Below are 24,373 nucleotides of genomic sequence, written 5' to 3' on the forward strand. Positions count from 1 at the left end.
AAATTAAATTTTGTGAATCCTCAAATAATTATTAAAATTTGTTATCCAAAATAATTGTACTAAATAATTCACAAAAATATTAGAATATTGTATTGTATTGTTGCACTATAAGCTAATGAAAAGCTTTACTTTTATAAAGATTAAAGCGTGTATCCAATTTTTCAGTAGCAATGTATTGTACACACTGACAATGAGAACATTCTTGAAGTAGAATAGGCACATGCATGGTCAGACATCCTATTAAAGGAAGTTTAAAAAAGACTATATAAATGAACATTCTATTTAACGTCCTGTATTTTCTAGGGAGAAAATCATTTGCCTAGGAATTGTCTCCTTAGGTGGTGAAACTGTAAGTGGATTATGTGCCCCTATGATCAGCCGTAATGGAAGAGAAGCTTAGAAGAATTAACCTAACGCGTTTACTGAGTTACTAGTTGTATTTTCAAGAGAGAAACCTATGTTTCTAGAAACTGTCCACGTTTATACTGAAAACAGTGAGCAAGTAGAATAGGTGTCAGTGCGATCAGACTTTCTGTTGGGTGAAACTCAAAAGATTACATAAGGGAGAGTGCCACCATTTCACTACTTGTATTTTTAGTACATAAAGTGATTCGCTTGAGAATAAACCAAATATTCAATGCAAAAATGAATGGATTAGGTGCTTGTATTCTTAGTTATTCTACAAAAAACAAGGATTAGGAGATCTTATGCCACTGACTGTAAATAAATTGTCGAATGGTTTATGTGAACAGAAAATATGCTCATTCTAGCGACAGATAGCTATATTTCTTTAAAAACATTTGTACACGATATTTTTTATGTAATATACAAGTTTGTCTACTGTGTATTTGGTCGTACTATACACATTTTAAAAAGCAACAAATCTTGTTGGAAAAGGTCCACGCAATGAGAACAGCAATCTAGTAGAACAGGTGTCGCTATGATCAGATACTCTACTGAAAGGAATTTGTACAGTAAATCGGCGAGGACGATGTTTGAGTAGTTGCTTTCTTTTAGCGAAATTGATGTTAGTCGAAACTGTCCACTTAAAGAATAAAATCTCAAGTAAAATATGTACTTCTATAGTTAGCTGTTGTATAAGAATCTGATCGTCCATTCTCTCTACCCACATGTTCTACAGTGAAAGGAAAACATTCACTGATATTCAAAATGCATATACGCGTAACACCATATTGTATAAATAGGCCAATCAATAGAGCATTTTTGTGTGACAAAAATAGTAACAGCAAACCAATTGTGCAGTTACATAAAATGGGGTAGATTAACAGGCATATGTTTTTCACTTCCAACTCTGTTCCGTTTCCTTGTTATTTACAATATAATGCTAAAAAATTGTGATTTTTGTCGTTTTTTGCTTATAAATTTTAAACTAATGCAGCAATGAGATAAAATGTAGGTGATGAAAATACCTACAGAATGAGACCTCGAACGTCTCGATCGGATAATGAGGAACGGAGAAAAATCTGGAAAACCGGAAAATTCGGCGTTTTTTCAAAAATTCGTATCTCCGCCATTTTTTAAACTGAAGCGCTGGCTGACGTTCGGGGTCTCATTCTGTAGGTATTTTCATCATCTACATTTTATCTCATTGGAGCATTGATATTGCTGAATTAGTTTAAAATTTTTAAGCAAAAAACGACAAAAATCACGATTTTTTAGCATTGAATTGTAAATAACAAGAAAACGGAACAGAGCTGGGAGTGAAAAACATATACCTATTAATCTACGCATCCCATTTTATGTAACTGCACAATCGGTTTGTTGTTACTATTTTTGTCACAAAAACGCTGTTTTAATTTTGTACCGATTGGCCTCAAAACTATTATTGCTTTCTCCTTGTGACACCTATACTAAAGAACAATCGATGAGTGGAACATGTACATATATGATCAGACGTTCCGTAAGTAGAATAGATCCGTATGCAATTGGACGCAATACAAATACCATGTCTTCCATATCTATATACGCGTTCGGTTAGTAGCTGTTACACTCAGTTTGATCCTTGTGATCGCCAACCTATCGAAACTAGAGCAATATACTTTAACAGACGCCGTAAAACTGTACAACGCGTGAGATCGTTTAGCTCGGACATTCCTTCACTGTTGAAAGCCTTGGAAAATGAAGAGTCTAAATACTTAATGACTCGTGTCGTTCTCCGGCGTTATCGTAAATTTCATAACACACGGCCCGATAGAGTCAACGGAGCGTTAACGTTTTATCGTCGCGCAACGGTATCTCAGAGAGGGAGAGAGACCGTCAGAGCCCGTAGAAAGATGCAGGTTTAGCAATTTTTTCCCAGGACTTCGTAGTTTCTGAGACGGTAACATTCAACGAACAGGTAAAAGGCGAACGTTTGGTAGCCGTGTACAGCGAGTGTAACGATATTTCTCGCTTGAAGTCCCGCCGCCGCCTGCCTTGCTTTTCGTTAACGGACGAACTTGGAGTGCACTTTTTTATTTTTTAGAAGTCCATTCACCGCGCTTTTAGTTAGAAGAGGACATCCGGTGATAAATCGTTCAAGTTTGAAAAATAAAGTGCCGAGGGCGAAAGAAGGATGAACGTAATGAACGAGGCAACGAATGCTGTATGTTTGTAGTTTTCTTCTGTGGAAGGAAAGCTTCCGAATCAGGACGATGGGATGTTTCGAGGATGTTTTCTACCATAAGCACTCGAAAAAGTATTTGCAATTATATTGTATTGTGTTTTCCTTGAAAATTCAGGCGTTAAAAATATATTTCTATTGAACTTTTAGGGGTTGATAAGGAGAACATGGATAACTTTTAAAAACGGGAACGTCGAGGGAAGACAGATTTAGGGAATTCGTAATAGAAGGTATTGCGTCTATTTAGTTTCATTTCTAATTTCTAAACATTAGATTATAAGAATCTATCGATTATATAATCGATAATAATGTTTGAACATTTTTTATAATTAACGATGTAATAATCTTTGTAAATTCTAAAATAACAACCACATACTTTTTTTATTGTAATTAGTATTTATGTTCGACTACCAAAACAAATTAGAAATGAAACTAAATAGATGCAATACCTTCTGTCAGGAATTCCCTAAATCTGTCTTCCCTCGACGTTCCCGTTTTTCAACGTTACCCGTTCTTTCCTTATCAGCCAGTAAAAGTTCAATAGAAATATATTTGTAACGCCTGAAACTTCGAGGAAAACATAACACATATAGGAGTGTGATATATAATATGAGGGTAAGTGTCTGAGTGTATTCGTGTATGCAATGGTTGCGTGGGAACGCGATGTGATTTGTTATTATAATAATTCGGAGTTCAGTTCGAACTCCGAACTGCTGAATTTAATCTAACTACTTTCATAAGCATTTCTTAAATGTAGAATTAGAGTTGTTAAAAAAAGCTACTTTATATTTATAAACTATCTTGATATTATTTTAACTGCTTTAAAGTATCTTTGTAGGATTCAAAAAATTCTCTCTCAACGCATTAAGTAAAACTTTATTATGAAAACTATAGACTTCCATGAATCGCGCAGAAGAAAATGAGCGAAGTTTGAAAATAGCTAAGATTAATAGAGGTCGAGTAAAAAATTCATAAGAGGAAAACCATTTCTCAATATTCCAGAGTAGAAGTCACCCTTAAATTGGCTTCTTTGTCATCTCTAAATCGATAAATAATATCACGAATGTGACCATTGAGCACGAATTTTCAAATTTATCGCGACACGATACTCTAGCGAGGTTATTGGCGAAATAGCAAGATGTACGGGTCAAGTGCTATGCTGTTTAGCTCGATATATAGAGGGTTCACGGCGGTGAATGTCAAAATGAAATTATCGACGGCTAAAAGTGCGAAAGAATGGATCGAAAATCCATAATGCGTATTCCATCTCAGCGGCTTACCGAGCTTATCCGAAATGATGACTGCTCGTACGACATTGCCCACTCGGGAGCTCGTGAAAACGATTATTTTTAGTTTTACAGAGCATATTCCTTCTCCCGATGTCCTTTAGCGCCACATATCTCTGAGTCTTGTTATACGTGCACTTGAATTACGTTTTTGCTAGCATAGGGGCTGTAATATCGTAAAACAGTCGTAGCATAAAAATGAGACGGACCAGTTGTGCTTTCGTTTAGCTGCTTCCTTTTTCTTTTCCGTTTCTCGACGTTGGGTAAAACACGGGCAACGGGAGAAACGCGACAAACTGTCAGAAAAATCAAGAGAATGGAATGTATCGCGGAGACTTACGTAGAATTCCTGGTGTGGAAACAATTAGTGAAATATAAATCCAGAGAATATTAAAACCTGGTGAATTTAGAAACATTGAAAGGCAGAAACGTGGAAATAAAAGGAAACTAGGCTCGAGTAAGTTAAATGTAGCATCAAGAACCGTGTCAGCATTAATTTTTTCAATGGTACAGGCACGAATGTATACGAATACTTTTCATTTTGTTTTAAATCGTAATTGTTTTATCGTAACATGAAAATGCTTGAAGTGAGAATAAATATTCATAATTAAATTTACGAATGGTACGTCTTCAACGGATTAATTTAATATATTGATTTTCATATGAAACACGGTAATGACAAATATTTATTTGTAGTATTGTAGTACAGAAATAATGATGCCATAAATAGTGGTAATTCAGCGAACATGAGCGAGCTTATAACACCATATCGAAAATAAATATACAAGATGTCCTGTAACTGGTGGTACCAGCGAGTAGGGAGTGATTCGACGTGAAAAATTGAATCGAAAATGCAGAATAAAATTTTTTCGAAAAAAATAAGTTTGAATATTTGTCGAGTACGCATGCACTTAGACCAGCTTTAGCTCGTCAGATTTCAATATAAATCTCGTTCCTAAACGTTGTCGATAAATCGATGAACAAATTTTCAGAATTCGTTTAATTTATGAACTGTTGAAAGCGATGTCCACGTTGGTACAAACAGAACTATGCCCACCTTCGTAAATTGCATTTAACGTTTCCAAATGTGTCGTCGTGCAATTTTAATAATTCAAAAGGTATAATAATTTTTTGTTTTACTTGTTTAACGCTTGTCAAGACATCACTGTCACAAATAAAAATCTAAAGGTAATGAGTCCGCAGATCGTGGGGGCCAAGGTATTTTGCCATCGCAGCCAATCCAGCAGTGATAATTTTCATTTAAATGGCATTTTACTTCTCTACTATACTGTGGTGGTACTGCATCTTGCTGAAAAATTCAATTTCTTCAAATTATAAGAGGAAAATTAGTCCATTAGTTGAATTATAAAAGAAAGAGTAAGATAATAAAATTCGTTGAACTTAAGCTAAATAAAGTACACGGGAACTTGACAAATTTTCAAACTTATTTTTTTCGAAAATAAAGTGTCGTATGAAAAAATTTTATTCTACATTTTCGATTCAATTTTTCGCGAAGAATCACCCCTAATCGCTTGTACTACCAGTTACGGGACACCCTGTGCATATTTAGTATCAAGAATCCATTTCTATTGTTCTATGTTCATTCTATTTATGTAGTGGAGTCTCCTTTATACGAAACTCCAATCTGTTACTTGATCTCTTCAATTTATTACAGACTCTGCCTCTGCACTTGAAAGCTACAATATTTTTTCTTCACGAAAACTATTACATAGGGAAAAACAATTAAATTCACAAAGAAATAGAAATGTATGTACAGAAAAAGCTAACATGCATTGTGAACATTTTTTAATGCATTCTTCTAACATTATAATAATCAGTATTACATTATCAAGTGTTTTATGTCGTAGATTAACACGTTGTATCCTTCTTATAATATAAGTAAATGAATTTATCTAAACAAATGCTATCTTAATATGGAGACAAATTTGTAAGATTCCATTAAAAAAAAAAACGCTAATGACCTTGAAATCTCGAAAAATCTGACTATGAAATAATCTTTTTTTCTCTATGATAGTATGTTCTCCTCCAACCAAACATTTTCCTCTTGTGACATGTCTTTGCAACATTGAAAGCAACATTATCAACATTTTAAGTACAAATTTTAGATGATTCATCATGTATATACACATATAGAATGTGTACATTTCTATTTCAACAATTTTAGAAAGAAATTCAACATATTTATGTACATAAGTCAAACTGGCTTACTAGGTAGTTCTACATAGTCTACTTGTCTATTTGTAAATTTCTTTCAATTTTAAAAGTTCAGTAAATTTAATAATTTCTATTCACGAGAAATGTTCTTTGCACCAGAGAAATGTCGAAAAATAAAATAATCGAGCAGAGAAAATAGACAATACTTCAAGTGGCCTTATTATGCAGCACCTGTCGAAGATGATGGACGAAAACTACTCGGGTAAGTGCATTTGGGACGCATAGTGCATTCGCGTTGTAAGCTCTACTTAGGCTCCACGGGAAGAAAAGCTCCGCGGAAAGGGATGGGACTTGTCGAAAAATTGTAGGAACTTTTTCAGAGCTTGTCGAAGGCCTTTCGTACTCGCCACAAAGTTCGTTCGCTATCCCAGCCGAGCGAGGAAAACGCGCTGGGGCGGGCAGACGCTTCCAGAAACAGTAATTTTTCTCTCCAGAGCGTTCCGTGCTCTGCCCCAACTCGGCTACACACGTTGAGAGGGACTTAAGTGCGGTAGGGGTGGTAGGCCCGCAAGAGTGGAAGTATGACAAATTGAAACGGCCATCGACACAAGCGATCTCCAATCATATCGGCTGGTATAAGCCGTCCTTCAATTTCTCTTTCGAGTGTGAAAACTGGGGGTACGAACTGAGAGCTGTTATCCATGCTTTAACTTAAAGGAATGATAGCTGTGCACCCAGCATTCTGCAATGGATGTTCTATTATGTTAGGCGAATCACCTAAGATGCGCAGCTGGAATGGTTGATAAACTATACGTTGTACGAAGAATTGCTATACGGGGTGGGCCAAGTAAGTGTGGCAAGTCAGAATTCCCTTATCAGTGTATTTAGGGACAAATGTCAAAGGGAAAAGATGGTTCAAAGATCACTGTATTTGTAAGACAATACTTTTTTACATGTGCAATCGATAGGTTCTTTGTTTTTTTGAATGAAAATGCGTATCTATCTTGCATAGTTTGAATCCTTTCGTTATTTTACGTAAGAAAGTATCATTCGAATGACATGACGTGAATAAATTTTTGCATCGTCTCTTCCAGAATATATTAAATAGACGTATCCTATACAAGTATCATTATTTTACTATTTATTCTAAGCGTTTATAAGACATTTTCCGTAAGTTTTTATAGAAATTGAATACCCCATGAACGTGAAAATGTCATTCCTCGTCTTTGACTAATTCTTTTTGTAATTCTTTTGGGGAAACAATGTAACCAATTCTGCCTCGTTATGCATTCGACAAGGAGTATCGAACACACTCCACATAATGAAGTTTTCCTCAACGCCAACGAACCGTGTTGACTGCGTGCGTTCTTTCATGATATTACAGCTTTCGCGTCAAGTGACATGTATAATAACGAGAAATGGATTGTTTTGCACGTGAAAAACACCACGCGGAACAAATGCCGCGAAACAGGATTTATTGTAATAACAATTTCCATGCGGGTAGAAAGCACTTTGGCGCGTTCGCCTCTACACAGAAGGTTAATTCAATTAAAAGTATGAAACGAAACACAAGTGACCGACGCGCATGTCTGAAGTGATTAAAAACACGTTTGATTAATACCGAACAATTCGATCGATGCAACCCTCTTTTGTGTTGCAGCATCGTTTCGCATCAGGGTATTGCATTAACATAACAATTATCACCGCACCCGCTTCGAACAAATAACAACCTTATGTTACTTTCCACGATTATTTCACCGCGCTGCCAATTTCAGCGTTAATTAATTGAAATACGTTAAAGCTCGATTCTTTCCCTGTTCGAATATCAAATAATTTTGAACTCAGAGCTTTCGTTGGATATAATTAATTATCAATATTGAATGATCAGCGATTATATCATATTGTTATTACGGATTGCAATCTTGGGAAATTGCCGGAGTAACGATTGTTTGTCTCTGTGGCAAAATTGGTATTCACAATCAGGAAATCGGAAAGCTTCGCACAATATCTGGCCATAGACAGATTAACTCATTCACTGCCAATTATGAAATGTCTCGTAATTCAAATTGATTGCAATTACGATGATATTTGATAAGGATAAGTTTATAGCCTTTTAAGTCACTAATTATTGTAAAAGAAGATAGTACAATTTTTTTTTAAAACAATAAATTTAATATCACTTTTTATAATCAAAATAATAACCTAGATTACACATCTGCATTAAAACTTGGCGCCCAAGAGAACATGCTTTAAATTTGCCTAGCAGTGACCGGGTTACACAAATATATAAACAAACGCTATGGAAAGACTGCTTTTATTCATAGTAAAAAGTGAAAGACTGTATTCAAATACAAAATTCTACTTACTACTCGTGACTAATGTATTCTTGTACAAAAAGCATGCGCACTCTGTGCTTTAAATTTTAGTCTTTCACTTTTTACTATGAATAAAAGCATTCTTTCCATAGTTTTTGTTTATATATTTGTTTGACCAAGTTACTGCTAGGCAAATTTAAAGCATGTTCCCTTGGGCGCCAAGTTTTAATACAGATGTGTAATCTAGGTTATTATTTTGATTATAAAAAGTGATATTAAGATTATTGTTTTAAAAAAAATTGTACAATCTTCTTTTACAATAATTAGTGACGAAGTTTCACAAAAATTGGATGAAAACTCCCATATTTATGACGTTTTGAAGAAGTGTCCCGAGTTTTCTGAAGGCGAGTGTAGTTTAGTCTTACAATTTTTTAAATCAAATTCTACCGTTTATGTACTTTTGATATGTATTTAGTGTTGCATGCAGTTTTTCCGGTTAAAGTCGAGCAGTCTAGTTCTTCTAAAATATTTTTCATGTTCAAGCTAACAGATTCGAATGGGCCTATCAAATGTAGCTAATATTTTTTATTTTGTTAGAGATGCTGAGGCTGTGCCAAGGTTTCATCTATGTTTTAAATTGGATCATGGTATTTTTTTGGCTCGTCATGACTGCTGATGTGAAACGACCTCATTAGCCTGTATTACAAGGTTATTTATTTTAAAATAATACCTTAAATTGGAGTCTGGAGTCAGTAGACTTCTTCCTGCTTGCCTTCTTCTATCCTTGTTCGAGAGATCGGTGAGCTACGTTCAATCTACTAATTTCAAACTCAAATTCAAGACTTTATATTAAAATTAATGACTTTGTATTATAAGTCAATGAGCTCGTTTCAACATTAGCATTCATGACATGCAAAAAAAATCTTATTGTTTCATTAAAAAAAATACTGGTTATCTTGATACAATCTCAACACCTCTACTACTAATACAAAAAAATAGTAGCTTCGTTTTAAAATCACTTTTTGAATCTTCGAATTTTTAACTGATAGATTCTTTTGCATCGACGATAGTTTGGATATCATTTTTTCTGTAACTGGTTAAATGCTGTATCCTCTATACCTTATACCTTATATATCCATTTGTATAATTTTCATCAATCAATGCATCTTACGATCGTTACAACATTTTTATTTAAATGCAGAATTGTTTGCAATAAAATATTTAGGAATATAAAAATTTTACTCACGCTGTGCCGTTATGTCGCCCAATCGCGATCAGTCGATGGATTTGTACCTCGACTCGTTGGCCCGTGTCTGGGACGAACCTATACGTACACCTGGATGGCCCTTCAAGAGGTGGCGACTTTATTTGCCCGAAGCCACGATCCGATTTGCTGAACAACTGCTTGCTGTCCAGCGTTATATTGCACACTGAAACAGAGAAAGGAGAACCAATGAATCTACCGTGCACCTGGAACGCTGAACAGTTTGTCCAGGCAAGAGAGAAATCCGTTAACCACGTTGTCTCAGGGATTAAGAATCGCGCTGTTCGCTGCTGTTCGTTTTCGATCGATTCGATTGCACAGCTGACAGTGATACACTGTTTGCAGTGCTACTTCAATTATCCACTGCAGATTCTCTATAATAGCGCCGCAATTTCTAGCCGCAATTGGTTCTAACATGTTCATTCAATTAGATTTCGTATCACGTTTGGGATAGCTACTTGAACGCCAGAAGTATTGTACAGTAACTTCTTTACCATTAGTAGACTTGAATTGAAAGTCAAATTTGACTGGAGTTGAATTTTGACTTGAATTTAAAATTCAAATTATATAATAGAGGTTAATTATGTTTCACTACCTTTGTGCGAATCCTCGGTTAAAGGACTATTGATTATGCTATTCATTATGCTTTCGAAGCACTCCAATCCTTTAAATACATACTGGGTGTCCTCAATTTAAATGTTTAAAATTTGGGAGGGTATAGGGCACCGAAAAACTAATAAAAGAAAACGTTAGGTGGTTTGCTCGTTTATGCTCCATTTACGAGAAAATCGTGAAAAAAGAAACAAACAAGTTTTTGTCTTTCCTTTCATTTCTTTACATTTACATATACTGTTATCACTTATTCATTGTAAACACTGTTCAAAATGATGACCTCTTGCTGCAATGATTCACTATACGTCACAGTATTAATATTGTTATATCCTATTGAAATATCCATGTATAAGTTGAAAAGAATCTACGATATTGTTAAATCAATATCATTAAATTAAGTATAGTTATTCATATACAAATTAAAGTAATATAGAATATGATTATTAATCTAAATAGAATAATGTATACATAGTTTGAAGTTAGTATCTATTGTAGAATAGTATTGAATCAAATGAAATTCTTCCTAGAAATGTAATCAATTTATAAAATATAATAATACAATTTTAATGATGCATAATATTGATTAATTCATTTATACACTTTCATGTTATTATTCTACTGATCATACTAACATTACTATTCTACTAATGGTCTAAGCAAAATTAACATGTATTTATAACTGCGTTGGAAATTCAATATTTCAGAAATGTTTCGTAGGTAGATTAATACCTAGGAGTATGTCTTGTTGTTTTTATACAAATATCTATATAGAAAAAAAATAATTTTTGGGAAAAAAAAATATAACCGACTTCGAAAAAATATTAAAATGGCACTAAAAATTTATATTAAATGATATTCAATAATATATTAAATTTCTATTTCCTTTATATGTATTTTATATATGCATTTTTAATTTTGTGCCGACTACGAAAAGGTTATTTAACATAATTTCATATAAAGGAAATAGAAATTTAATATATTATTGAATATCATTTAATATAAATGAAATAGAAATTGTTTCATACTTTTTAGTGTAATTTTAATATTTTTTCGAAGTGGAGTGCGATTTGAAAAAATTTTTCCTTACCGAAAATGGTATTCGAGGCTTCGTTAAGGAGATATTCCAGAAACAGAAACTAGCGCTCTGATTGGTCGTGGGTTTTTGTCAATATCTCCTTAACGAAGCCTCGAACAACATTTTCCCTATGAAAAAATTGTTTCAAATCTCTCCTCCCCCCGAAACACCCCATTCAAGGACATCCAACATTTTTGGGACACCCTGTATAGTTGCAAATGGGATTATCAGGAATGCATGTGCAACTAAATGTGAAAGGATTGATTGCGTTTGGTGAATTCCTCACCGAGTTACATTAAAAATGCGAATTTTGCAATACCAATAGTTATAAACAATAAGAAAAATCATTTTTGCAAATTGATCAACTTAAAAACGAGTCCGGCAGCAAAATGTAAAGGGTTTCATCGATTTCGTCGAATTCACGTCGAACATACGTTAAAAAAAATAGTATAATTTTCGATAAAAAGTGCAATAAAGGGGTAAAAAATGGAAGTAAGTCAAATGTCTTTTTAAGCTTTTAAGAGGCAACGAAGCTCTACCAGATGCAAGAAGATTCAATCCGATTGGTCAATTCGTTTCGGAATAAGAAGCAATACAAAATTTTTCGGTTTTTTGCAAAAAAAAAAAAAACGGGTAGAAAATGAGAAATCCCAAAATTTTTTGGTAATGAGACCACTCCGAAGAGATGCTCTACAAGATGCAACAGGTTTCATCCCGATTGGTCAAGCCGTCTGAGCGCAATCGAGTAACATAAAAAAAATATATATATATACATGTCGAATTCAGTAACCTCCTCCTTTTCGAAGTCGGTTAATTAACTGTCACCAAGACTTCAGTATTGCTGTACGTCATAGTACAGCAGGAAGTAAGGTAAACCATATTTCTAAAGAATTCCAATAACTCCTACTAGTACATACATTATATACATACATATATGGTCAGCGTATAGTTATTTACTTGTCAAATATTTTTTATCAAACTTTTCCTTTTATACCCCACACTTGGCAACCCTCCTTTCCGTTCTTAGAAAAAAACTCACATCAAATACACCTGTTGCTCTCGCCTAACGTTCGAATGTCCTCTCTCTCATCTGACCTTAGTTAAGTGAACACGGTTTGTACTTGTAACACAAATTAAACTGCTTTTAAAAGAAGATTTTCTAGTAAGGTCCACAGTATTTATTTCCGAGGAGGACCCAAAATATAGGATATTGCAATATTAAGCAATGCTTCTATTTTGATAATAAGAGAATTATTGAAACAGAATTATAGGGAAACCTTGATATGCGATTTGGTTTTTTTCATCAACTTTTCAAATGTTAACATAAGTTCTCTTCAAGATGTATTATAGAATTATATAATTATAGAAAAACTGGAGTTGTGAAAACAGTGTGTGCAAAATGATAACATATTAACAATTAGCCATGTTTCACGGATTATATTCGAAACCTTTGATTCAAGTTAAATATGAGTGTTTTCATATCATTCGTAATATTATTATTCGAATTTATGTCATGCAAAATTCAAAATCCAAAATCGCTACAAAATTTTACAAACTATAAAGCAAATTAGATAGCATTTGTCAATATTGAATGTCAACAGATCGAATCGACCATTTCACAATACTCGCTAAATACTTTTAGTACATTTTATTCTATATTTTATATCAGTCTAAGATTATTCCAAGGAATAGATTTTCTGAATCTGAAACCCAGAAGGAAAACATTAAAAGAAAGTTCGACATTAAATACCGACACAATGTTCGTGAAATACCTGAGGTGAAAGCTTCTAAAATTCTTTTGTAATAGGAGTCAATTCTATATTTAATGAATGCAGCAATACGAGTGACGCAACAGTGCCGCGTTGCACCCTTGTTATTTCTCGAAAAGCGTTTACTCGAGGAATTAAAGTTTCTCTCGACACGTTTCTCGATTGTCCACGTCGAATCTAGGTCAGGAAAGCGCAACATAGCCACGGAAGAAAAGTGCTGCGTCCCCTATAACGATTTTTCTTGCTTACACCGTTCCGTCGCCGAGACAAGACAGTTCTTCGACTTTTCATTCGAGGCGACGAACAGTCGCGACACGCAACCTTGCGAGTCGGTTCAACATTTAGCTGAAATCGATTCTTAATTGGATGACGCGATAAAAACTTTCATGTCTGGGTTAATAACGACGAGTCACATCATTTTATTACACTGTCTCTTGACCTACCACTCGCGTGTTGCTCGACCATCAAAGACTTCTAAAGACCCTTTCAGAAGTTGTAAATGGTAGAATGTATGTATATTTTTAATAGCAGGACAAACTTCCTTTTAATATATTTTTCTAATGATGAACAAGAGTAACGGCTGTTCTGGCAAGTGACGATTTTCTACGAATAGGACGTTATTTATTATGATTGAAAATCTACTTTAGATGTTATTTAGATGTCCCTTTGGAATGTATAATTAATACTATAAAAGATGTTAGTAAAATTTTATAATGTGGATCACAGGAGGACATATGTATGTATATATATAATCCTCTTCTCATCCTCCGTCAAACTCCAGCAGCAAACATTCCAAATTTCTTCCTTCGATAACTGATGATTTCATCCTGACTAATCATCCCGGACCTCGACCTCGCTACCTCTCCTTTGCCGACCACTAAACTTAAGATAATTCCTATCCTTCCATTTTCTACCTTTCCCGCTGATATGTATACATATAATTCATAGAATTTATTGAACAATATGTATACACCTCTGTATTATACATATATGTATTTCGTAAAACATTAAATTCGCTAATCATTATTATTTGAACATTACAGTAATTCCAATTATGTAATATTACGAATATACTGAAAATGAATTGAAATAAACTGAATATATCAAAGTAAAGTCTCACTCGTTTCTGAAGAAGGACTCATTGTCTGACTTAATATAATTAATATAACTCCAATTTGTATACGCTATATTATATACTTTTAACTAGAAAATTTATAATAACTATATCTCGTAGTTCTTAAAATAACTTGATATTTATACAACTTGTGCCAAGACTATAACAATGCCCAATGTATTTTCATAAACAAGCTATCATTCCAATCAAGTAGTATAAGTATATATGTGGTCAGACGCTCATCAAGGAAAGTTTATGAGAATTCACGAATAAACCTATTATTGAAAGTTTTATCCATTGCTATTACACTTCTTACACATAATGTTGTATTCCGCTCGATTCGTTACTTTGTTATTTAACAAGTACAACGTCGAGCGAAATTGAATGAAGTTAACAAAGGTATACGCGTGGTACTGGCTATAGATCCTCGTATCAAGATGGTTCGAACAATTCTCTGATTCAAAGGGAAAAGTAGTGGGCTTTATAAGTTCGGGAAAGATAGAAAATTATCTTAAGTTTAGTGGTCGGCAAAGGAGAGGTAGCGAGGTCGAGGTCCGGGATGATTAATCAAGATGAAATCATCAGTTATCGTAGGAAGAAATTTGGAATGTTTGCTGCTGGAGTTTGACGGAGGATAAGAAGAAAACAGAGTGATCTTAACTAAAGCTAATACAAAGATTATGTTGGCATACAACAATAATTTAAGGTGAAATTTATAATAATGTTTTAATTTAGATATTTCCTTGTTGTAAAATTTTAACAATGATTCTGAGTGAAATTCTACAAAGAAATGAAAATAGGCTGATACAATCTATTGTTTAATAAAGGATGCTGTCGCTTACGAAAACAACTAGATTTGTGATTACTAGAAAATATGGTTTTTCGTATTTCCTCGAAAAAAGAGATTTGTAAACTATTCATGTTTTTGTAAGAAATACACGTGATATGAACATTTCTTTAATACTCTGTGTCATGTCGAAATTCATGTAATATCTTCCTAGTATGAGATAGTAATATTTTTAGTGAAATTGATTTTCAATAGCATACTATAATCAAATCTCTAGTGACTGCATTAATAACGATGAGTCACATCATTTTATTACACGGTATTTTAACCTTCTGGTCGTTGTTCGAATACTAAAGACAGGCTTTTACAGGCTTTTCAGAAGTTTTAAACGGTAGAATATTTTTAATAGCGGGGTAAACTTCCTTTTAATTTGTTTTTCTAATGAGGAAATAATAGCTGTTCTTGTAAGTACGAATTTTCCAAGAATATAAAGTTGCTTATTATGTTTGGAAAATTAATTTAAGTACTATCTACATGAATCAGTCCAATGCAAAAAAAAATTGTACAAAGACTGCCATCAAAATTATAACGTAACACATGTAAATAATACGTGTTATAATCTTATACATTTGTATTTCGTAATACTTCGAAAGAACAGATCATTACAGCTTGAATATTCCAATAATTTCAATTATGCAATAGTAGGAGTAAACTGGAGATGGATTGAAATACGTAGAATATTCCAAAGTAAAGATTCGCCATTTTCAATGTCATTTCATCCTGTTTTAGCAAACGAAGAATTTCATTTTAACAATTGCACGCTCGATTTCATATTAAATCGACTATACTGTTACTATTTAGGCACCACTTATTATTTCAAATAATATTTAGCCCAGGTGATTGGTGAATATTACCTAATAGCAAGAGCTAAAATTCAATTCGACATTGATAGCAATATTTGCTGTGCATGTATGGCAAATAGAAGAAGGTAAAAGTAACACATCATTATGTCTTCGACTATAATTAAGCGGCTGGTGTCCGTTTTTATTCACCCCTATAAGAAAGGTATAGGCGGAAGAAAGGTTTGATCGATGAGAAGAAAGGGCAATAATGTCGGAAGTAATTACTGGAGAGAAAAGGTAAATGGATGGAGGATGAAAGGAGACTAATCAGTTATCAGGACGGAAAGGGTCGAATGTGGTAGTAATTTTTACTGCTGGATTTCGATGTAATCCTTAGGCTTGAAAGAACCATTCATACACATTTGGAGAAATTCGAGACCCTTCCGATCTTTTAGCAAAGCCACTTTAATGTCTTTTCTCAGAAATTTTTTGCAATTTTTGAATGCAATATTATAAAGCTTTATAAACATATTTTCATATCTTCTATTACAGTTCCGCAAAAAATTGTCATAATTCAGCTTTCTTCCGGCGTTATCCCTTAAGTTTCCAATCGATAAAGTTACCTTTTATATTTTACATATTTAGCAATATTGAGAGCCAAGATACAATCAATATTAATGACAAATATTAAGATCCTATATAAGTTAGTATTATAAAAGAAATTGAAAATATCTGTATTATTTCACGAGGTTATTACATACAGAATATGACGAATTCTTGATCAAATTAACTCAAAAGAAAAGTAAAAAGTTTGTTTTGCTTTGCTATGGACCTTATACATAGTATGCTACTTTTCAAGTCTTTCCGTGTTCGAAGAAGCTCCACCAAACGCGCTTTAATGTCCACTTATTCGCGCGAGCGAGCAGCAGAAAATGAGGAAAGACGAAAAGTGGAAGGGAGAGAGATGAAGAGAAAATGGCTTAATCGCGCTAATCTTGTTTCTAACGCCGATTCGGATTCAAAGGGATACTGGTTGCCTTTTCGACGCGACGTAATTACGTTCCACGTAGGGTGGAAGTAAATACTCGAATTAGATGATTAACCAGGCGAGCGTACAACGAAGGAAAATGTAAGTGGTGCTGCAACTGCTAGTTTGATTGCTGACGAGATTGATATTGTAGGGACTAATTGGAAGTTTTAGTTTTCAACATGAGAATCCCAACCTCGAGAAGTTCAACTCGTGCCTCTTCTTACAGTTTGTTAAAAATCAATATGTATTTGCAACAAACAGAATCTAGTCTCTGGATTGGGATATCAATTCAGGTTTGTCAGTCGATTGAACGGATTGTAACAAAAAATTGAGTTATACTTATTGCGAATTTTTGTAGAAAGAAAGTTGTTGGGGATACGAATAACTAGTAAAGAATGTCTTCACTGATAATAAGATCAGAAGCTTAATCCTTTGACTGTGGGACGATTTTTGCTGGAAATTTTAAGAGGCGTAGAAGTCTGAATTTAAAAAAAATTCTTCTAACTTTTGAATTTTTATTCTTGAAACTAAGCGTTTTATGAATCAACTGTAAGTATAAAATAGTTTTGTTTCATCATCCCTTATAAGCTAATATTTTTTAAAAATTGATTTAACGAACATAAACATTTCTCTGAGTCCATTTCTCGAGGACGTATATATGTATACGCTCTTCGCAGTCAAAAGGTTAATAATTTAAAAATGTTTATCTGTTTTTAAGGCTTTGTGAGTAAACAACCCTTTATGATGTTTTTACAAGGCTTTAAGAGCACTTAGATTTGGCTTTTTCTCATAAATTCATAGAAATGGTCTAAAATCACATGTTGTATCACAATATTTTTACAATTCATCGGTACCTCTGAATTGAATTATGCGTTACAGTTACGGTATAGTTGATTATAGAACATTGCCAGATTAGATGAATTTATATGCAGATTGGAATTAATATAGAATATTATCAAACTAAATAGAATTATTAATATGCAGTTTTGAATTAATATCGATTATTATCAACTGCTAGTTAAATCAAATTGAACTATTTATATACAGGTTGATGTGAGAATGAACAGAAGCTATTATTAAATTAAATGAAATTCTTCATAGAAATGTAATCAGTGTATGCAGTATTATCAGCTAAAAAGTCAGAATAATTAAAATGAAAATGACACCGAGTTTGAAGTACTTGATTACCTACATACATACATATGTGCATTCCTGGGAATATTCATATGAAACAGCTGTTGCTTACAAAGGAACACACGTGTAACGCTTCAGTCGGAGATTAGGATTATTAAAACGAATGTAATTATAATGATGGTGCTTACTGTTGCCGCAGTGTTCCTCCAGTCCGCACTGAACGCATCTGTCCGGCGATGCTGCACCACAACTGCATCCTCCTGACGGGACGCAGCACGCGCACTCGTTGCTGGACGAATTAAAACTGCAGGGGCACCCTTTCGTCTTTTGTGTCCAAAGATCCACTTGACCTGGAACTAGACACGAGAAACGTTTAGAAAACAGGCTTCACGGGGCCTCGTGCAAGACTGGCCATTAGGACATTGTACACGCGACGCACGTATTTCATAAAGAATCTCTATCAAGAGAAGGAGAATATCCCTAGAAGACGATTTCGATAAGTACATGGAATGCGATTTTTATAGAATTTTTCTGATTCGTAGAACATCCAGAAGCAGGACTATGTAAAGGATTTTTAAAAGAAACTTCAAGCATTTGTTTCTTTTTTAATCTAAAGATTCTTCCGCAACTTACACCTCGTATTCATATAAATAAACAACCTCGCCTCTTAAAAGTTGATGTTATCCTTGTTGCATATCCTTGTTGAAGTTATTAATTCAAGGAAGTAAAGTTTTCAACTGGTCAAATTGAAGAAAACAATCAACACAAAACGACAAAAATTACCGAACAGACGAGACATTGTTTTCCAGCAGGATAACTCCAGGTCCCACATTTCTTTAGTTGATAGAATAAAATTGTTAACGTTTCACTGAAAAGATCTACCTGTTTCTTCGTACTCTCCGGATATTGCTATATGTGGTTATCATTTATTCCTTTCGTTAAAAAATTCTCTTTGTGATGAAAAGTTCAATTCTATAAATGACATACAAATGTACTTGGAACGTTATTTTGGTACCAAAGCATACAATTTTTAGAAAGATGACATTATGCTGCTTCCAAAGAGTTGGAGAAAGGTAATAGAGCAAAATGCATCGCGTACAACTCAGTAATGTAACATAAAATATAAAATATTGTGTATGTATTGTTTATGAATAAAACGAAAGAAACTTTTGGAAACTTATTCGATTTTTTTTTCATTATAAATGAAATTAATGATTAAAAACTTAAACTCTGAAGTACTTTTATTTTTTCAACTGCAGCATACAAGTTCATGGGGCACTGGCAGCTGCAATGATACAACTTGCAAAATTATGTCAAGACAAATATTAATAACAATACCAATGATTCGAAAAGGAAATCTCTAAATTAACTTCGTTCTGCATTCATCATATGGACATCCAGAGTTTCACTGTTCACATGATATCTTGCCAAACATTAAACACGGAAGATTAAGTAGAATTATTTCAAATCGCCTTATAAACAGCATTAACGTTCCATTAATGTCGAATCGCTAATTCACGGTTCAAATATAATCTCCCAAATGGCGGGCGTTGGTATCCGATTAAATTTTTCAACTATTTACCCAACACTGTTCTACGTGAAAGTGGAGGGAAATGCGCGAACGCAACTGTGGCAGTTAATGACTACAGAATCTATGTAGTTTATAATATATCTGAACCATCTGGGTTAAGTATAATTTAAATTTGATTATTTTCCATGACTTGCTGTCGAGATACAACATTAATACTAGAAAGTATTATACAGTCCACGTAAAATAAAGGGAAGTTTAAGTTATTATTTTGCTAGCTTACAATTTGTTATAAAATATAGAATCTTAAATGTTGCGATTTTTGCTTGTTTGATAATGAGATATAATTTCTTGCTAGCGTCAAGATGGATTCTTTGTTGGAATATCCTTTCTTTCAGGTGGTCGAGTCGTGTTGCATTGTGATAATTGTATGTAGTTTTACTTTTCAATTTTCAAATCGAATTGCTAATTCCTAAAGATCCGAGAAAAACGTGGACCTACAGTCAGTTCCATTTGCACCTTCTATGTATACCGAAGAACCGTGCTTAAACTAAATGATGGGTTTGATGTTTCCAAATAAATGTTCCATTATAAATGTATACATGGTTAAATTATACGTATGTATATATTAGGTTGTCCCAAAAGTTTCTTCCGTGACTTGCATTCAGTTGTTTTGTGTAGCAATGTTTATATAAATAGACGACATAATTTTTTAGATGTTAATGTTGTTACGGTAATGGAGCAAAATTAATCGTACAGAATTCAATAATGTAGCATTAGACATAAAATATTGTGTATGTATTACTTATTAATGAAACGGAAAAACTTTTGGAACAACCTAATATATATAATGAAAAATTTCTTTGGAAACTTCAAACTTATCATTTATTTTAGATAAATTTCTCCAATAGACATAGAGGGTACGATTAATTATGAGACTGACAGCAGTGTTTGGAATAATCGTAAGCATAATTACGATTACGATTGTAATAAAATGTTTACGAGTTGTGATTACGATTACGAGTGTAATCACATGTTTCAGAGTTGTGATTAATGTCTGTTGTTGTGTGTATCATTTGTCAGTTTCTTGAGAAATTCACCTAGGAAAGTAACTCTGGAAAAATTGCATGTCGAGACAGTAACTATGATATCTTCTGATCTATTTATCCGAAACAAAAAATCAAATACTCAATTCACTGAAAAAGATTCAATGAAATAATTGCAAACACCTTTTGGAAAATAATAATTGAAAAAACACCCTTTTCGATTTCTTGGCTAGGAATAACCCCTTGAAGAGAACACATTACCATCGGTAAATAGAGTATGGATAGTTTTACATATTCTGATGAAATACCAGTTTCACGATTCCTTGAGAGATCGATTCTTCTTTCTTTTTAGTATAGACTACAGCGATGAGGCAGAGTGGAAGCAGTTCTCTAGGCTCTGGAGCCCAGTTTGAACATTCTTGGCGTAAGGTGACTGAGTGCGTGCCGAGTCGTATTTCCCTTCATCAAATACCGATACGAATCGCAGTTCAAACGATTTTCTCTTTTCACGATCCTTTGTCATATGCTCCTCCCTCGATCCGCATTCCGTCTAACATTCCAACCGTGGTATTACATTTTTTTTTCACCCTAAACCTCTCGCTCCTCTGTTCTGTGCTTCACGCCACTGCTCGCGTTTTTCTTTTCCCTCTAACGATGTCGCGTCCCAGGACACCGATAAATAGAAATGCAATGAAAAACGGAACAGGAGGCGGAATATAACCCCCTGGCGGCCGATTGCTCATTGTTTTTACTTGCTCGACGACCAACGTGTCCGTTTTTCTTTGAACTTTCGCTGCCACCGTGCGCTAGGCACGTCGACTTCGCGCAAATCCCACAGTAAACGAATCGGGACAATTAATAATCTGTCATTTTATCCAGATAGCTAACAATGGTTCTGTAAGCTTATCTTTGTACACGAGTTTGTAGATATCGCAAACACAGATGATATTGGCAGCTGCAGGGATACATATTTTAAACGAAATCTCATTCTTTGAACTTTGAGTCGAAATGCATCTGAATGATGTGTAAGGGGAAACGCGCACAAGAATTTTATTTTAAGGTTGAAGTATATATTTTAATCTATAACAAAGTGCAAGTTTGCAGTAGAAGTATAAATTTAATATATAAATAAGTTTGTTAAGATATATAAAAAATTATCCTTCCAAGTGATCGTTTTTCGTTAATAGAATAACAACTAGTCTTTGTCCATTCAGTAGAAGTTGACATCTTACTACTCAATAATTTGTAATAATAAATAAGTCAAACGAAAAAATCACCTTTGTTTTCTACACTTTTATGAAGATTCAATGGTTAAATCGTATAAAAGTATATTCAAATCTACTTAAATTCTCAATGCACTTCATACAATAAAAGTTTGAAGCTGTATTTTGTCTGTATAGTTTTCAGGTTGAACAGCACAATAAATTAACTTCAAGTTTGACACAAATAAAGCGAATGTCCTATCGTAAAAATCAACTCGATATTTGAAAAAGTTTCTTATTCGTCGTTTGAAAAAACTACGACCAATCGCTCGAGGAAGTTTGTTTCTGTCCATGAATTTGCATCCACTATGGACAGGAAACTGGCAATTGCAGTGATGCATATGGGTGCATGAGAGGGACGTACTCAGATTTTTTTGCAGCCACTACTGCAAGAAACCAAAATATCTCTGCAACTGATAGGAGTTTAACGAGTGGAAAGAGCTCGCCATAAAAAAGTCAGGGGAGAATAAAATCATACATAGATTTTCAATGGTCGAACGATTTCGCTGGCGCTTTTTCATACACGCCGATGTAAAATCAGACTCGAAACCCCGAGCAGATATTTGAAAAGTGGTTCGCTTCTTCAAATTAAATAGACATAGGCATATTTAATGAAACGTTCAGCTCGAAAGCATGATTCATTTCACGATAATTTTTATATGGATGCATCGATGGGAGTGTAAATTGGAATCTCGTAAAGGCATTTCGCATGCACGAAGCGCGTTTGCAACAAAAAATACAAAGTGCCTCTCGTCATGTATTCATGTTTCACGGTGGATTAATATTTTTATGAGCGCCATGACGGAACAGAAGTAGTCGATTTATATTAATTCATTACAGAGTTCGATCTGAAAGTGATTCCACTTTCAATTTCTGATTTAATGTATTTTTGGTATTTAATGAGAATGGCTATATTTTCGATTGTTTCAGTTTGCGAATATACAGCTGTGGCTCAAATTATTCGAAGCATTAAAATCATGTAATCAACATGTTAACTTGTATTACTGAATGCGTATGAAATATATACATTCGCTTTCTTTACACTTTTAATCAAAGATACATATTTTATCCAGTATTGGCAGGCCTTTCTCGATTCGGAAAACCCTCCTTTCTCTCTCGATGTTTCTAATGATTTAATCAATGTCTATACAGTTATACACACACTTCAGTGAATAAAATATTCGACGAATTTACTTTGAATGTTTGAATATTCAAATACTTTCTACACTTATGAAGTGTCCATTTGAGGATTAATTAAAGTAAGTTTTACGAAAGTAAATAGTTAATTAATTAATATGTATAGAAGTTTCGTATAAAGATAAAAAAGATGTTTCTTTGACGAAATTAAAAAATTGCACGTTTTACGATTTTATGACGGCGCTTTTAACTGGAAATTGTGGTTTATAACTGTCTACTGTCCAACTGAATAAATTGTGTCAAATATAGAGCTCTTTTTTGCATATACCTTGCATTCAGCTTTTATTTTATATATTTACTTTAACTACGCTCTGTTTTAGGAGATACCAAATTTTTTTTACATATTTGATGCACATTGCATACAACAAAATTTTCTAACTTCGTAATAGACGCTATAATTAATAACTTACAATTTTTGTATAAAATTCCACATAATTACAACCTTGGTATTCAAATGGGAATAGTCGTATTATTGTAATAATAGAAACTAATAGGCTTAATAGAAACAAATTTGAATAAAAAAACATGCAACATTTTCTGAGAAACCATCTATTTCACCTATAAGAATATCTTTTAATTTTCCTGAAAAATGGTTACACGCTGTTCAATACATCCAATTGTTATTTAAAATAATTATGCTGACTAATTTAACACTCAATTTTGATGAAAGAAAAGAAATGTCACAAATGTATACGTAAACCGATTCGTTACCGACATAGTCTCACTTGTCTCCCTCGCAAAACCAATAATGCTGAAACAATTATCAAGAATTAACTCTCCCATTCGAGCCGTTCTCCTGAAAATGAACCAAACGCCACCGAAAATCGGTAACGAAGGTGGGCGTCGTATATTGTGTGCATTCGAGTGAAACCAGCATTTTCCGGCACGACGGTTTGCGCAAACCGCCGCGAACAAATTGCAACACCGACGATCGCGTACGTTATCGGGAACCGCGAATCGATCGAATGGTCGCCGCCCTAACACGCCAAGGAAAAAGTACCTCGACCGAGTCGACGTCTAATAGAGATTTCCGATTGATTCTGCAAACGTGGAGATACGTGCGCGTGATTGATTGTCCTCTTCCTCGCCGCCAGGAATCGCCCAGTAGACGGACAAAAGAGACGGAGGACACAACGAGGCGGATCGGAGCGGAACAACGAGGAAAGGAACGAATGAGAAGTGAGAGAGATTGCGGCAGAGGATGTTCATGTGGCCAGAGACCGGAAAAGCTAGCAAACTTGTGACAGGAATGTTTTAGTTTCAAATGTCTCGCTGAATTCTTGATAGTGGAAAGTTTCGTGAAAAATTAATATG

General features: G+C 34.0%; 1 protein-coding gene across 1 annotated transcript in view; it reads right to left on the minus strand.

Moving 5' to 3' along the window:
* Positions 1 to 24,373, minus strand: part of LOC128891206 (uncharacterized) — a 599,859-nt gene that overhangs the window by 310,382 nt on the left and 265,104 nt on the right. The window contains exons 3-4 of the mRNA XM_054150532.1: positions 18,215 to 18,382; positions 9,646 to 9,829 (exon numbers count right to left, since the gene is read on the minus strand). Of these exons, the coding sequence (XP_054006507.1) occupies positions 9,646 to 9,829; positions 18,215 to 18,382 (352 nt within the window). The remainder of the gene's footprint in view (positions 1 to 9,645; positions 9,830 to 18,214; positions 18,383 to 24,373) is intronic.

The sequence above is a fragment of the Hylaeus anthracinus genome, unplaced genomic scaffold (genome assembly GCF_026225885.1).
Source record: "Hylaeus anthracinus isolate JK02 unplaced genomic scaffold, UHH_iyHylAnth1.0_haploid 12001, whole genome shotgun sequence".
Taxonomy (NCBI): Eukaryota; Metazoa; Arthropoda; class Insecta; order Hymenoptera; family Colletidae; genus Hylaeus; species Hylaeus anthracinus.